The sequence below is a fragment of the Geotrypetes seraphini genome, chromosome 4 (assembly GCF_902459505.1).
Source record: "Geotrypetes seraphini chromosome 4, aGeoSer1.1, whole genome shotgun sequence".
Lineage (NCBI taxonomy): Eukaryota > Metazoa > Chordata > Amphibia > Gymnophiona > Dermophiidae > Geotrypetes > Geotrypetes seraphini.
Genome location: NC_047087.1, coordinates 17,653,097 through 17,668,398, shown reverse-complemented (window position 1 = coordinate 17,668,398; position 15,302 = coordinate 17,653,097). Strand labels below are relative to the sequence as shown.

General features: G+C 44.7%; 1 protein-coding gene across 1 annotated transcript in view; it reads left to right on the top strand.

The window, feature by feature from the left end:
• CRISPLD2 (cysteine rich secretory protein LCCL domain containing 2) overlaps positions 1-12,045 on the top strand; it is a 177,818-nt gene extending 165,773 nt beyond the window's left edge. The window contains exon 15 of the mRNA XM_033941577.1: positions 10,975-12,045. Within this exon, the coding sequence (XP_033797468.1) occupies positions 10,975-11,029 (55 nt within the window). The 3' untranslated portion in view covers positions 11,030-12,045. The remainder of the gene's footprint in view (positions 1-10,974) is intronic.
• Positions 12,046-15,302: the final 3,257 nt, after the last annotated feature.

Sequence of the window (15,302 nt, the reverse complement as noted above, 5' to 3'; positions counted from 1 at the left end):
AATCATATTACACTATAAAAGCACTTAAATACAATTAAAATTGTAATCTATGACAAATAGATATATAACCCCCCCCCCATAATTATATTAAAAAATACACTCAAATTAAGAAATTAAAAATATGTTCCAACCCACCCTGGTCGTGTATGACCAAAGAGCAAAATCAACAATCACTCTTTGCAAAACTTTGTCAATGGCTCCCAAATCTTCAGAAACTTTTTGTAATGTCCCTGTTGTATATCCATAATATGTTCCATTTTTAAAACGTGACAGAGAGACTCCCACCAAAAGGTATAGTTCAGTCTATCCCAGTTTTTCCAATTCCTTAAAATAAGCTGCATGGCAACTTCTGTCATAATGAAGAGGTTTATTATGACGAGATGATATTTGGCTTTCCGCTCTCATCACAGTGCCAAATAGCACAGTGTCATATGTTAGATTCTGCCGGATTCTTGCTTCAAGCTGTTGTGAAATCTGCCGATACTGGCAAACACTAGTTAGTATTCTCATATACAAGATGGAAAAGATGATAGCGTTACAACAAGGAAAATTTAATTCTTTAAAAAAAATATGGGGACCATTGACTACTTACTCTAATGATCAGACGTCTTAAGCACATGGTTAGTTTATATTTGGGTTAGGGTGGGAAACATGTATTATATGGTCATGGGAATATTGATAATAGGGGGGGGGGTATCTATTTTTATTTTATAAGAATATATGATTGTATTTACAAGTGATTTGTGAAAATTGTTGTATTATTTATCATTCACTTGATGTAAGATTTAAAAATGAATAAAGATTTATAAAAAAAAAAAAAAGTATTCTCAAAATGCTAGAAAGGTATAATATCTGCATGAAGGCTTTGAAGTCTTTATGCTAATGCATTTCATTCCTAACTATGATCATCTGATAGCAGCTTTATTTAGAGCTTATGAGGTGCACCCAGTGAATGGAAAGTTACTGTAGAAATGAAGGAAGTCCAGGGATTGGCTGAGACTAGAAGTCTGCATGGGAATGGGGATTGTGGGAATCCCGCGGGTCCCGCGGGAACCCCACAGGGATCCTCCCCAGATCTACGGGACTCCAACGGGGTTCCCCACCAGGTCTACAGAACTCCCACGGGGATCCCCCCCCCCCAGACTCATGGGAATGGAACCAGGGTTCCCGCGGCCTGGAAAGAGAATTAGTAGAAGATAGACAAAAGCAGAAATTGGGACCAAGATGATGGGAAAACAAAATGTTCTGCCAGCTACAGCAAGGGAGATGTTCATTTTGAAGGGGGCTAAGCTCAAAGTGGGAGGCCCAGCCCCCTCTTATGGTTATGCCATCAATTGTGTTTAATTCAAAATGAAGTACTTGCTGAGTTTGTTTTGGGGTTTCCAGTTCAGTTTTGGCCCATTTTTCTTATGCAACCCTTGTCCTGAAAAGTGCTTTAAATGATTTTGATGCTGTATTGTTTGATTCTTTATTCATTGCTGCATTAAAAATCATTTGTGGATCTTGGAAGGACCTCTCACAAGTTATCTATACCAGATGGTGGAACCAGATTTCTTTGCTTTACAGATATGAGCTTCATATTGCCATAAAATCCAACTCTTATTTCTTTTAACAAGAAATGGTCGACTCTATAGTCACATGACTTAATGTCTATCCTAATTCTTTCCGGTGATGTATGCATCTGTTATTTCTGTGTATTTTATTGTTGGTTTAAATAAACTAAGACTTAAAAAAAAAAATTAAAATTGTCAGAAGTAATGGCTGCTTTTTACAGGGACAGGTAACTTTTATGGGGGGATGGGCGGGGACAGAGGAGATTCTTCAGGGGGATGGGCAGGGACGGAGGGGATTCCCCGCGGGGTTGGTCAGGGACGGAGGAGATTCTGGCGGGGACGGGTTGGGATCGGGCAGGATTTCTGTCCCCGCGCAACTCTCTAGCTGAGACTATGGAGAGGGGAGAATGAAGGTGGGGGTACAGACAGTGGCCTAGTAAAATGGGAGCAGGCCTAGGGTTACCAGAAGTCCGGATTTCCCTGGACAGCTTTTCAAAACCCGGCACTTTGTCCAGGTTTTGAAATCGCCGTCGGGTAGGAGGTCATCTGCTCATGTGTGGATGCCCTCCTGCCCGCTGAGAGTAGGCAGTGGGGACAGGGCTAGGGCGGGCTTGGGGGTAGGACTGGGGCATGGTGAGGTGGGGATGGGTAGAACTGGGTGGGCTTGGGGGGGGTCTAGGGGGACCGAATTCTCCAAATGGAAAATCTAGTAACTCTAAGCAGACTGCCTCAGGTGCCATATTTGGGGGGGGGGGGGAGCACAGCACCTCTCCGGCCCCACACCACACTTGTGCCCTGCCTTCCCTGCCCTCCGTACCTGTTTAAATCTTTTCCAGCATGAGCAACTACTCTGGCCTGCTGCTTGCACCAGCCTGGCTCCCTCTGGGAGATAGTGTCTGAAGATCTAAAGGCGAAAAAGCAATGTGACAAGGCAGTGGCTGCTGCCAGAAGGATGCTGGGCTGTATAAAGAGAGGCGCAGTCAGTAGAAGGAAGAAGGTGTTGATGCCCCTGTACAGGTCATTGATAAGCCCCACTTGGAGTATTGTGTTTAGTTTTGGAGAACGTATCTGGCGAAGGACATAAGAAGACTTGAGGCGGTCCAGAGGAGGCTTGCGCCAGAAGACGTATGAGGAGAGACTGGAAGCCCTGAATATGTATACCCTAGAAGAAAGGAGAGACAGGGGAGATATGATTCAGACGTTCAAATACTTGAAGGGTATTAACGTAGAACAAAATCTTTTCCAGAGAAAGGAAAATGGTAAAACCAGAGGACATAATTTGAGGTTGAGGGGTGGTAGATTCAGGGGCAATGTTAGGAAATGCTACTTTACGGAGAGGGTGGTGGATGCCTGGAATGCGCTCCTGAGAGAGGTGGTGAAGAGTAAAACTGTGACTGAGTTCAAAGAAGCGTGGGATGAACACAAAGGATCTAGAATCAGAAAATAAGATTAAATATTGAACTAGGCCAGTACTGGGCAGCCTTCCACGGTCTGTATCTGTATATGGCCATTTGGGGGAGGATGGGCTGGGGAGGGCTTCAATGAATGGGAGGTTGAAGATGGTCTGGAGTAGGTTTTGACGGAGATTTCGGCAGTTGGAACCCATACACAGTACCGGGTAGAGCTTTGGATTCTTGCCCAGAGGGGCCTAAGGCTACTGGGCCGATTTCGATAGGCCCAGGTACTTCAGGCCCCACTTGTTGGAGGGGTTTGAGCCGCCTGGGCCAATCAGGCCCTAAGGCCCACCATTCTAGGGATGGCTGGCCTGCCAGATGGACAGGCTTGGGACCCGTCTGTTCGGCCAACTTGTACAGGTGCGGGGAGGGGGATTGGGGTGTGGGGAGGTCGAGGGGTCAGTGGGGGGCCGATTGGCTCAGCTGGGAGGTCAATCAGGTCAGCGGAGGGGCAGATCGGGGGTTCAGGGGGGCAATCGTGGGAGGGGGTGCGTCTAGGGCCTGGGATCCCTCCTGCCTGTATCTTAGTGGGGGTGGGGGGTAGGGGGGGTCGCTTGGCCAGGAGGGCTTGGGCTCCCTCCTAGCCCGATTGTAATTGGCGGGGGGAGGGGGATGGGGGGTGTCGCGGCTCAAAGGGGCAGGAGGGCTTGTGCTCCCTCCTGTCTAGATCGTTGTGTGTGGGGGTGATACATCGTGGCAGGAGAGATTGGCTATCTCCCCTGCCACGATGCGATCACCCCTCTACCCGAACTGCCACAAACCGTGGCAGGAGAAATTGAGCATCTCTCCTGCTGCGGGTCGCAGCAGTTCGGGTAGAGGGGTGATCGTATTGCGGCAGTGAAGATGAGCCATCTCTCCTGCCGCAATGGTTGCAGTGGGGGGTGGGTGAGTTGCCGGGCCGCTGAGCTAATTGTGCCAGCCGCCATCAACTCAGTGGGCCCTTTTTCAGCACTTATACCTGTTTTGACTTGGTCTAAGTCAAAACGTATAAGTGCCGACTAGGCAACCTGCCTAAGGGTTTTGGTTATATCTGCTGCACGCCTAGGTGTAGGTCGTCCCACCTCCCGCCCACCGCCCGCCCTTTCCCCTCCTCTAAACACGCCTCTTTTCTCTCTATGCGTTTAGAGGCAGGGGAAAGGCCTAAGCTGGTTTTAGATACGTCTAAAACCAGCTTTGGTTATGGGTACTTGGACGATCAGGCTTTTTGGTCATCTAAGTACCTAGGTCACTTTTTAAACTGGTTGTTTTTTTTAATTATTATTATGAGCCCCTTAGCCAATAGGGAGAGGAGGAAATATTGGATGCTGTGGATGGGAAGACTGGATGGGCCATTTGGCCTTTATCTGCCATCATATTTCTAAGTTTCTATAAAAGCACTTTCAAAAAAGTGGGCTTTTAGCTTGGATTTGAACACTGCCAGGGACGGAACATAGCGTATTGATTCAGGCAGCCTGTTCCAGGCATACAGCGCAGCAAGAAAAAAGGGACAGAGTCTGGAGTTGGCAGTGGAGGAGAAGGGTACAGATAAGAGGTATATAGATATATACAGGTATACAGATACTTTATAATATAATAGGCATGGTCTGTAACTATCTTGGGCACATCTGTGCTTTGCTCAACCTTACTGAAGCTGTAGCAGTTATGTTACCCAAGCAAAACATACTTTACAGATCTGAATAGATTATGTACAGATTATAACTCATGCTTCTAAAATTTATACAGCCAAAATGACCAAAATCTCTTTGCCAGCTTGTTTGCACTACATGAGGCATGAGGGTAAATTTTTTTCTGGAATGGAGTCAAGGAGAGAAATAAATTCTACAGACAGTGGGCGAGCTGTACCAGCAACGAACCAACAAGTTAATTTTTGTGCTCTGGCTTCATCACTAAAACAAACTTAATGTTTTGGTTAGGAAAATTTTTAAAGTGTAAAAACCTCTGAATTACATAAGTTAGGCTGAGCTACTCATGTTACAAACATTAATTTGTGAAATGAACCATAAAATATCCAGAACTCGCCCAAACAACCTGAAAATTACCTTTTAATAAACCAAACATTTTTTCCATTCATATCCTTCAATCTTAATCAGTGAATTTTTTTTTTTTTTTTTTTTTTAAGTAACACACTGCACTAGCTACCCGTACAAAACAGGGTTTAATTTACACCTCTATATCAGATTTCAAGGCCCTTAAAAGGTAATAGGCTAGAGCTAGACTACTTGAAGAACAAGATCTCCCTCTATGGACCTCCAAGTAGAGAGTTGCACGGGGTCAGAAATCCCACCCGTCCCCGCCAGGATCCTCTCCGTCCCCACCCATCCCCGCAAGGAATTACCTCCATCCCCGCCTGTCCCCCAAAAAAGCAGCAATTACTTCTGACAGGATCATCAATTCCACAATTTCTTGGTGGAATCTCTTTGGTGGAATCCTTTTTTTGTTTTCTGTTCAGGTAATTAACTTATAAACCCCCTCTTTTCCTAAGGCTGACGTGTCCATTATATTATATGGATGAACCCTGCTTCCAAAGCCTTTCATCCCCGTGGGAGTCCCGTTGGCTAGAGGGGGTCCCCGTGGGAGTCCCGTGAGCCAGAGAGGGGTCCCCATGGGAGTCCCATGGGTTAGGGGGGATTCCTGCGGGACCCCCGTGGGATTTCCGCGATCCCCGTTCCCATGCAGACCTCTACCTCCAAGGTCCTGTCATGGATTATCTGTATACAATCATAGAGTGTAAAACACTCTGACTAACTAGTAATCAAAAAGCAAAGTTGGGTGTCAAACAATAAAGTTGAACAGGTCTCCATACTTTGAGAAAAGAACTAATAGAATGATGTTTTTCAGCTATTACGCTTTCAGATTTGTTGGTTATGCATACCGTAACATAGTAACATAGTAGATGACGGCAGATAAAGACCCGAATGGTCCATCCAGTGTGCCCAACCTGATTCAATTAAAATTTTTTAATTTTTTCTTCTTAGCTATTTCTGGGCAAGAATCCAAAGCTTTACCCTGTACTGTGCTTGGGTTCCAACTGCCGAAATCTCTGTTAAGACTTACTCCAGCCCATCTACACCCTCCCAGCCATTGAAGCCCTCCCCAGCCCATCCTCCACTAAATGGCCATATATAGACACAGACCGTGCAAGTCTGCCCAGTACTGGCCTTAGTTCAATATTTAATATTATTTTCTGATTCTAGTTCATCCCACGCTTCTTTGAACTCAGTCACAGTTTTACTCTCCACCACCTCTCTCGGGAGCGCATTCCAGGCATCCACCACCCTCTCCGTAAAGTAGAATTTCCTAACATTGCCTTTGAATCTACCACCCCTCAACCTCAAATTATGTCCTCTGGTTTTACCATTTTCCTTTCTCTGGAAAAGATTTTGTTCTGCGTTAATACTCTTTAAGTATTTGAACGTCTGAATCATATCTCCCCTGTCTCTCCTTTCCTCTAGGGTATACATATTCAGGGCTTCCAGTCTCTCCTCATACGTCTACTGGCGCAAGCCTCCTATCATTTTCGTCGCCCTCCTCTTGACCGCTTCAAGTCTTCTTACGTCCTTCGCCGGATACGGTCTCCAAAACTGAACACAATACTCCAAGTGGGGCCTTACCAATGACCTGTACAGGGGCATCAACACCTTCTTCCTTCTACTGACTACGCCTCTCTTTATACAGCCCGGCATCCTTCTGGCAGCAGCCACTGCCTTGTCACACTGTTTTTTCACCTTTAGATCTTCGGACACTATCACCCCAAGGTCCCTCTCCCCGTCCGTGCATATCAGCTTCTCTCCTCCCAGAATATACGGTTTCTTCCTATTATTAATCCCCAAATGCATTACTCTGCATTTCTTACCGTGTTTCACTATGCAGTGTATTCTACCTTAGATAAGTCCTTCCAACAGCGTTTTTAATAGCCAAGAATAATAAGATGTTAAGTAAATGAGCCTTGGGCTCGGGCATAGAGTATGTGAGACCATGTTGTCCAAGAATAATAATTTTAAGATGTAAAGGTTCATTAATATTTAGAATGGTGGATATGATGTTCCAGACTTTATTCCAATACAATTTAATATGTGAGCATTGGTATAACATGTGCAGCAGGATTTTCATTGAGGACCAGCATAGATTGGAGCCTTCTTTGGAAAATTTAGCGAGTTTATGCAGCGTCCAGTGGGATCGATGTAGAAAGTATATTGATTGAAGAAGTGGAGCCGATTTAATAGATTTGAATACTGTGGTCCATACTTTCAAACTTGAGTGCCAAACTTAATGTTACGAGTTCCAGAGCCAGCAACTTAATCCAATATTTATGAAATGGACCTCAAAATCCAAAGGATACCACTCCCTGAAGTATCACTGGTCCGCTCCGGGTAAGCAATCAACCAGGGGGAAACCCCAAAATGGGAAAAAAAACTCCCTAGGTTTCTAAAAAACGGGCTAAACTTTAAATCAAAAAAGGCTCAGGAACTCCTGCCATTAAGGGACGTTGAAAAAGCCCAGGGAGACAGCTTAAGAGCAGCGTTCGATAAATGGAAATATAAAGCAGCCAGTAGACACAAGGATATGCACTTAGCTTTACTGCAGTCCTCACGTTTCTGTCTTATATAGCACGCTACACAGCTCTCCAACCACAGTTCAAAAAATGCCGTGAGTTTCTGGCGGCGCTTCCTGGCAGGAAGTCCAAAGAACGCTGTCAGCTGCTAACAACCTGGGTTCTCACGCCTTCAACAAGAGAGTCCTATCTGTAGCCATGCCTCCTCCGATGGAAATCACAAGACATAATGCCTGTCAATGAACCTTCTCTAGAGTGGCCCCCGTCCTCTAGAACAGTGGTTCCCAACCCTGTCTTGGAGGACCACCAGGCCAGTCGGGTTTTCAGGATAGCCCCAATGAATATGCATGAGAGAGATCTGCATATAATGGAGGTGCCAGGCATGCAAACCTGCTCCACGCCTATTCATTAGGGCTATCCTGAAAACCCGACTTGCCTGGTGGTCCTCTAAGACAGGGTTGGGAACCACTGTTCTAGAGGACGGGGGCCACTCTAGAGAAGGTTCATTGACAGGCATTATGTCTTGTGATTTCCATCGGAGGAGGCATGGCTACAGATAGGACTCTCTTGTTGAAGGCGTGGGAACCCAGGTTGTTAGCAGCTGACAGCGTTCTTTGGACTTCCTTTGGGAACCACTGCTCTAGAATACTCTTCTTGAAAGGCTTGTTCATCACAAGAATATATCTACTTCAGGAGGCAGCTGAAAGTTTGGCTCTTTTCCCAGTGACGTAGTAAGGGGGGGGGGTGAGGTGAGGTGGGCGGTCTGCCCTGGGCACCATCTTCCTAAGGGTACGTTACCCCTCCTCTCTGCCCCCGCTCCTCTCCTTGCCACACCTGCACGCCCCTTGCCTTCCTCCATACCTTTTTTTTTTTACTTCCCCCGGTGCGAGGTTGCTGCACGTGTCGGCATGGGCGCTTTCTCTGACGTCCCTTCCGGGACCCGCGCCTAGGAGGTGACGTCAAAAGGCGAGCCAACGTGGGCGTGCTGCTCACGCCGGAGAAGTTAAAAAGGTATGGGGAAAGGGAAGGGTGCGTGCGGGTGGCGGGGGAGGAGCGCCGCCCTCTCATACTACGCTGCAGCCTTCTCCCATGACTTTAATGGAATGAGCAACGAACACAGATTGCACATCCACTCTTACCCTAGCTGAGATTGTATTCATGCACCTCTCCATATGCAATTTGTGGCATAGCAAGGAAAGTGGTGGTACCTGGCATCGTCACACCACGTGCTTCCCTACTCCTCCCCGTCGCTTGAGCGTCCCCGTGTATCTCTTGAAATGTTCACCGGTGCAGCATCGTCCACCCGCTGCTCGCACCGGCCTTGGCTCCTTTTCTGATGTCACGTCCTGGTCCTGCGACGTCGGAAGGGAGACGAAGCTGGATTTCCTCCCCCCCCCCCCCGAGCCATCTCACTAATGGCCTATGGACTTCTCTTTTAGGAAATGATCCGAATCTTTTTTTTAAACCCCGCTAAGCTAACTGATTCTGGGGCATGTGGGCCCGAGCTGAAGGAAGACAAGATGAGGTTCATGTGGGGCGGGGCTGGTGTGAAACAGGGTGGAGTTGTGGGTGGAATAAGGCAGGGCCACATGTCCTCTTTTTTTTTCTGTGTGCCACGAAACATGTTTGCTTTGTTAGTGTCCAAAATATAAGCTGGGCGTCCCATATTTTGGTGTCTTTTAAGGATATTTTGTCTTGGGGTTTTTGCTATAGTAGTGCTTTGTTAGTGTGCCAGAGCTAAAAAAAATGTTTGAGAGACACTGGAATAGGGCATAGGACAGGTTTCTATGTACAGTATCTCCTAATTGCAGCTAATTAATGCCAATAACTGAGCGGTACTGAGCAGGAACATGCTTTGGCACTGCTGCTCGGTGCTAAGCATCTTCCCGAATGGCTCCCGCGAATTCTCGCCTGGCAGGGAGGGGACTGGGTGCAGAGCCTGATGGAGGAGGGAGGAAAGGTGGCTGGGTTCAGTGCCTGGCAGAGAGGGGGCTGGGTGCAGATCCTGGCAGGGCACTTGAATATTAAGCCGCCCGATTTATATTCAACCATTTTTCCTCCTTTTTGGAGGGGAAAAATGGGGGTCTCGACTTATATTCAGGTCAACTTATATTTGAATATATATGGTAATACAAAGTGACAGAGTTCAAACAAGTGTGGGATGAACACAGAGGATCTCTAATCAGAAAATAATGGGTATACATTGAAGGCACTAAGGCCAGTACTGGGCAGGCTTGCACGGCCTGTGTCTTGTATATGGATATTCAGTTGAGGACGGGCTGGGGAGGGTTTCAATGGCTGGGATGGTTAAGATGGGCTGGAGTGAGCTTTGATGGAGACTCCAGTAGATGGAACCTAAGGTAGGGCTCTGGGTTTCTGGCCCAGAAATATCTAAGAAAAAGGACCATTTAAACCAGGGGTGTCCAACCTTTTGGCTTCCCTGGGTCACATTGGCCAAAAAAAATGTTTCTGGGGCCGCACAAATGCGCAAACGCTACAACAAGACAGAGGAGGGAGCCGGCAAGACGGTAAACACCCGGGGGCATCACCCTCGACCAAAGCCACATAAAATACTTCACGGGGCCGTAGGTTGGACACCCCTGATTTAAACTAAATCAATATATGGAGCATATATGGTTGGGCCGACTGGATGGACCACTCTACCGTCATTTACTATGTTATGTTACCTAATTGGCTAATTAGCTTACATGGGGATCTGGGATCCATGCCCAAATTTGGGCGACCTACACAGTATCTGGCTTCTGAATGTTCTTACAGACCAGCTCTTCAATGTGCGAATAGGCCAGGGCAGTCCCCCGGCCTTATCTGGATGGTGGCACTATTCAGTCTCCTATCTGAATAACTGAGCACAATCTTCTGTCTGAATATTGCCACCATTCACATAAGTTCCAGTGCTGACCACCTCATCCAGATAGTACCACTATCTTTCAACTCCTCCAGTCCCGACTCCTCCAGAACTGCCCAAAGGTATAAACTAGCCTTCCCCTCTCTACGCGGCATCCACTATGCAGGCAAACTGGGAAAATCCCTTCTCTTCAAAATCACAGGTCTTTGGAACGACCTCACCATCCCGTTGCGGAACCTGGGCTCCCTTCAATTATTCCGCAAACAACTGAAAACTTGGCTTTTCATCAAATTGTAACTCTATCCTCCCCCCCCCCTTTTTCTCCTCCCTTCTACACATAAGTTCATGTAAACCTTTTTCTTCTTCTCTACCTATTATTTAAGTTCTTGTAAACCGTGTCAAGCTCCATACTCATGGAGATGATGCGGTATATAAACTTAAGGTTTAGATTAGATTAGTTTTGGATTTCTGTAGCTGGCATTAAAAAAACACGTTAACTGCAGTAGCATAATATTGTCCTGCTCACCTTGTCTTATTTTGCTTCTGCAGTAAGAAGAATCCGGTCGGTGGGAAGGCATTCCGCATCTTCACCGTGAAACAGTGAGCACCACAAGAGGAGATTAAAAAGACAACTTCTTCAGGAGTTTACCGGCAGAGTCAGTGACTCCCCCGCACGCTGATTCCAAATGAAAGAGAACTTATTTTAAGAACATTCGCCTTTGGTGACCCAACCTTCCCTTTCCCATCCTCCGCGTCCTCCCTCACTTCCTCTCCCTCCCTTGTCTCCTTATTGGAATTCTTTCCAGGAAAAACAGAGTCCGGTTCAGATGTCCAAATCTCATGCAGATCACTTGAGTCGTTTCACTTCTGGGCATTCAGCACAAAACTGTGCTATTTTGATTGTGTCAGAGATGTATGGAATGGAATGTCAGAAAGCCCACTCCAAGCCATTCCTACCTGTTGGAAAACCAACTACGCCAAAGGGGGAGATAATTATAAAACGGTAATGGGTAATAAACACCAAGAGGTGATTTATAAAATCATTTTGCCTTGACAGGAGGTCATACAAAATAAATAGCCTGCTTCCTTTACTTTAAGCTGTAGTGTGTTTCCAGATAGCCAAGAATGGAAACTCCTTTAATGGAATCCACTGGTGGATGTTCTACGCTTTCCACGTCATTTGGATTATGATAGAAACATCATTTCTTGAACACAAGGCAGTATATCATGTCTATGCTGGCTTGGAAATAAACATTAAAGTTTGGCGACCTTGCACTGGCCCTGGCCTGGAGAAGCCATGTTTGTTCAGAGTGTCCCAAATGACCTCACTCTTCTTGGAACTGATTGGTTCATGCTGAGCAGGTGATATTTTTGGCGACACCCTGACCATCTTGTCAGCTTCTTGAGAGGTAGAACTTTTATAAAGACTTTCAAAACCTGAACTTCAACGTTTTACATGCAAGTAGAACCCACGTTGGTCACTGAAGCATTTCAGTTTGTTTTTCTCTATAGGGTGTAGAACAAAACTTATAAGAGGGCTGAAGAGTTCTCATTATATATGTAACAGTCTCTATTAAACTGAATCCTATAATGGTATTTTAAAATAAAGCCTGTTGTATAGCATGGTAAATAAACTTTTACTTTTCTGATAGAAATAGGCTAAAGTTACAGTCAATAGATACCATCAGGCATAATGTTTCAGACTGTCATTCAGCTGTGCCCTAGAAAGTGGGGGCTTTCTTATAAACTTCTGCTAGACAGAACCAGGCTGCAAGCAAACATCTGGATTCCTTATTTGTTATCTGGATTATTACAGGTAACCCAAAAGGTTGTTTTATTTTAGAGTAATTGAAAAGGATCCAGACTCCTATCTTGGGACATCTCCATATTGTACTTTGTATGCATTTTTTTTGTTGTTGTTATTTTTATATTTGTTTGTTTGGGGGTTTTTTTTTGGGGGGGTTGGATTTTTTTTGGGGGGTTGGGGTTTTGGGGTTGTTGTTTTTATGTTTGTTTGGGTTTTTAGGGGATTTTCGTTTTTGAGGGGGGTTTGGGTTTTTAAAAAATGTTTGGGTTTTTGATGTTTTTTGGAGGTTTGGGTTTTTTTTAGTTTTCATGTTTGTTTGGGGTTTTTTTTAACAATTAGATGCAGGTCTAATCTATACAACAGCAGTGCTGGTTTAACTAAGTAATGATCAAAAAGTTGACTTTTTTGTTATTGTAAATGGATTTACATTTTTGTTGTGTGGTCATCTTTTGTTTCCTTGTGTCTCTTTGTATAGCAGTTGGGAATCAACATATGCAGAACCTTATGGAGTATGGTTATCATTCAGTTTGCCACTTAAGGACATAAGAAAAGCCATACTGGGTCAGACCAAGATCCGCTGGAACCAGCTCAATCCTTAGGGAAGAGCAGCGAGAAAATGTCTGTTTCTTGTTGTTTCCCTAATGGTTGTTGAGCGACTAAGATGGTTAAGGGGCTGGACGAGTTGCCGTATAGCGAAAGATTAGAGAAACTGGGCCTCTTCTCCCTCGAGCAGAGGAGATTGAGAGGGGACATGTTCGAAACATTCAAGGTACTGAAGGCAATAGACTTAGTAGACAAGGACAGGTTGTTCACCCTCTCCAAGGTAGGGAGAACGAGAGGGCACTCTCTAAAGCTAAAAGGGGATAGATTCCGTATGAACGTAAGGAAGTTCTTCTTCACCCAGAGAGTTGTAGAAAATTGGAACGCTCTTCCGGAGGATGTTATAGGGGAAAACACCCTCCAGGGATTCAAGACAAAGTTAGACAAGTTCCTGCTGAACCAGAACATACGCAGGTAGGGCTAGTCTCAGGGCGCTGGTCTTTGACCAGAGGACCGCTGCGTGAGCGGACTGCTGGGCATGATGGACCACTGGTCTGACCCAACAGCAGCAATTCTCATGTTCTTATTTGTTATCATTTGGCCATTTTGTCATTATTTGAATAAAGTCATTGAGTGTGCGCTCTTTTAAAACAGTGCCCACTGGGGTCCTTTTACTAAGGCAAGCTAGCGTCATGTGCACATGCTTAATGGTTTGAATGGGTAAACGATCAGGAAAAGAAAATGCATTCTTTCAAGGAATGTGCATTATTATCGGCAAATTAATTAAAAAAAAAAAAAAAAAAAAGATTTAATGTAGTTTTTTCTTCATTCTCATTCATTAAACATATGCAATGACATGCGATATATCACTGAAATTCCCCCTATTGATACAAATAACCCTTCCCTAACAACCTTATATGCCGGTCCACATTTGACTTTGTCCCATTGCATCTAAACAATGGAGCAAAAACAGAGCCAAATCAACCCATTACGGATATCCTGAGTCAGGTGGCAACACTAACTGCAATTAGTTTTTTATGTGTTTCACTTGTTTAAAATGTATTTAGAGTCTGTTCTCCTGACGAGCACATGGTCCAGAAATTTACAGGCATGCATCCTTTTTTTTTTTATCATGAGTTTGCTCCATTGCATGCTGGGATTAGTAGTTCTGATTTTTTTTTTTTTTTTATAAAGGGAAGTCAGCAGGACAATCGGAATTACCAGGTCTTTTTTATATGATGATGCAAAACTTGGTCTGGATTAGTCTGTTCATCTAATTTAGAGCCAGGCAGTAATCTTACTTCCTGTCTCCTTGCTGCATATATGTAAAAGAAAAATTGTCCCTTTAAATAGTAAATACAGATTTTTTTTTTTTTTAATTTCACTTGCAAGACAAAAGCAAATGTTTTTCATTATTGTTTAAGTCTGATGTCCAAGAGGTTTTTTCTGCATTATATATTTGTTAAACTAGATGACTTTTTTATTGGTTTCAGCATTTTCTCTGAACTGTTGGCCTTCCTTTCATTTTCAAACCCCCCATGTAGAAAGAGAAAGAAGCATAGGACCAGGCAATCCTAAATTACCCTGGCTTAAGTCTCCACCATGGCATTACTGGGCAGCCCATTACTCCATGTGGTTATAAATTTCAGTACAGCAGATGAACCTTGTTACCCTCTGTTAAAACTATTCACTTATTATTTGACTTAATTAGTGGGTTTTATCTTCTTGCTGCTCTAAAGAAACAGAACACAGGGCACTCTAAAATGTAAAATGTTTCCCTTAACTCAACAAAAGCAAGTGCAACGCTCTCCCCTAAACTGGCGCTCTCAACATTTCTATCGATAAAAGACTTGACCTTGTGCTACTAAAATCCCATTTTGATCAGCCTTATGTGTCTGTTCCTAACTAAACTAAACTAAACCTTAAGTTTGTATACTGCACCATCTCCATAGTCGTGGAGCTCTGCACGGTTTACAGGGATTGTGGTGAGAAAGGAACTCCAAGGAAAGGACTAGATGAAGATCGGAGGAAAGAAGAATGTTTAGAGGACTAGGATGTCAGAGGAGGAGGAAGTGTTAGATTTTTGAGAAAAGCCAGGTTTTCAGATGTTTATGGAAGGGTTGGAGAGAACTCAGGTTCCGAAGAGGGGAGGTAAGGTTGTTCCAGAGCTCGGTGAATTTGAAGGGGAGGGAAGTCCCCAGTTTTCCTGCGTGGGAAATGCCTTTTAATGAGGGGAAGGATAGTTTCGATTTTTGGGTAGGTCTGGTGGTATTAAGATTTGAGGAGTTCCAAGAAAGTGGAATTAATGGAGGAAGGATGCCGTGGAGGATCTTGAAAGTTAGGCAGATGCATTTGAAGTGGACTCTGGAAATTATCGGAAGCCAGTGAAGCTTGGATAGGAGCGGTGAGACGCGATCGAATTTACTTTTTGCAAAGATAAGCTTTGCCGCGGCATTCTGAATCCGTTGGAGTCTGTGAAGGTTTTTTTTCATTAGGCTTATGAAGATAGAATTGCAATAATCCAGTCTGG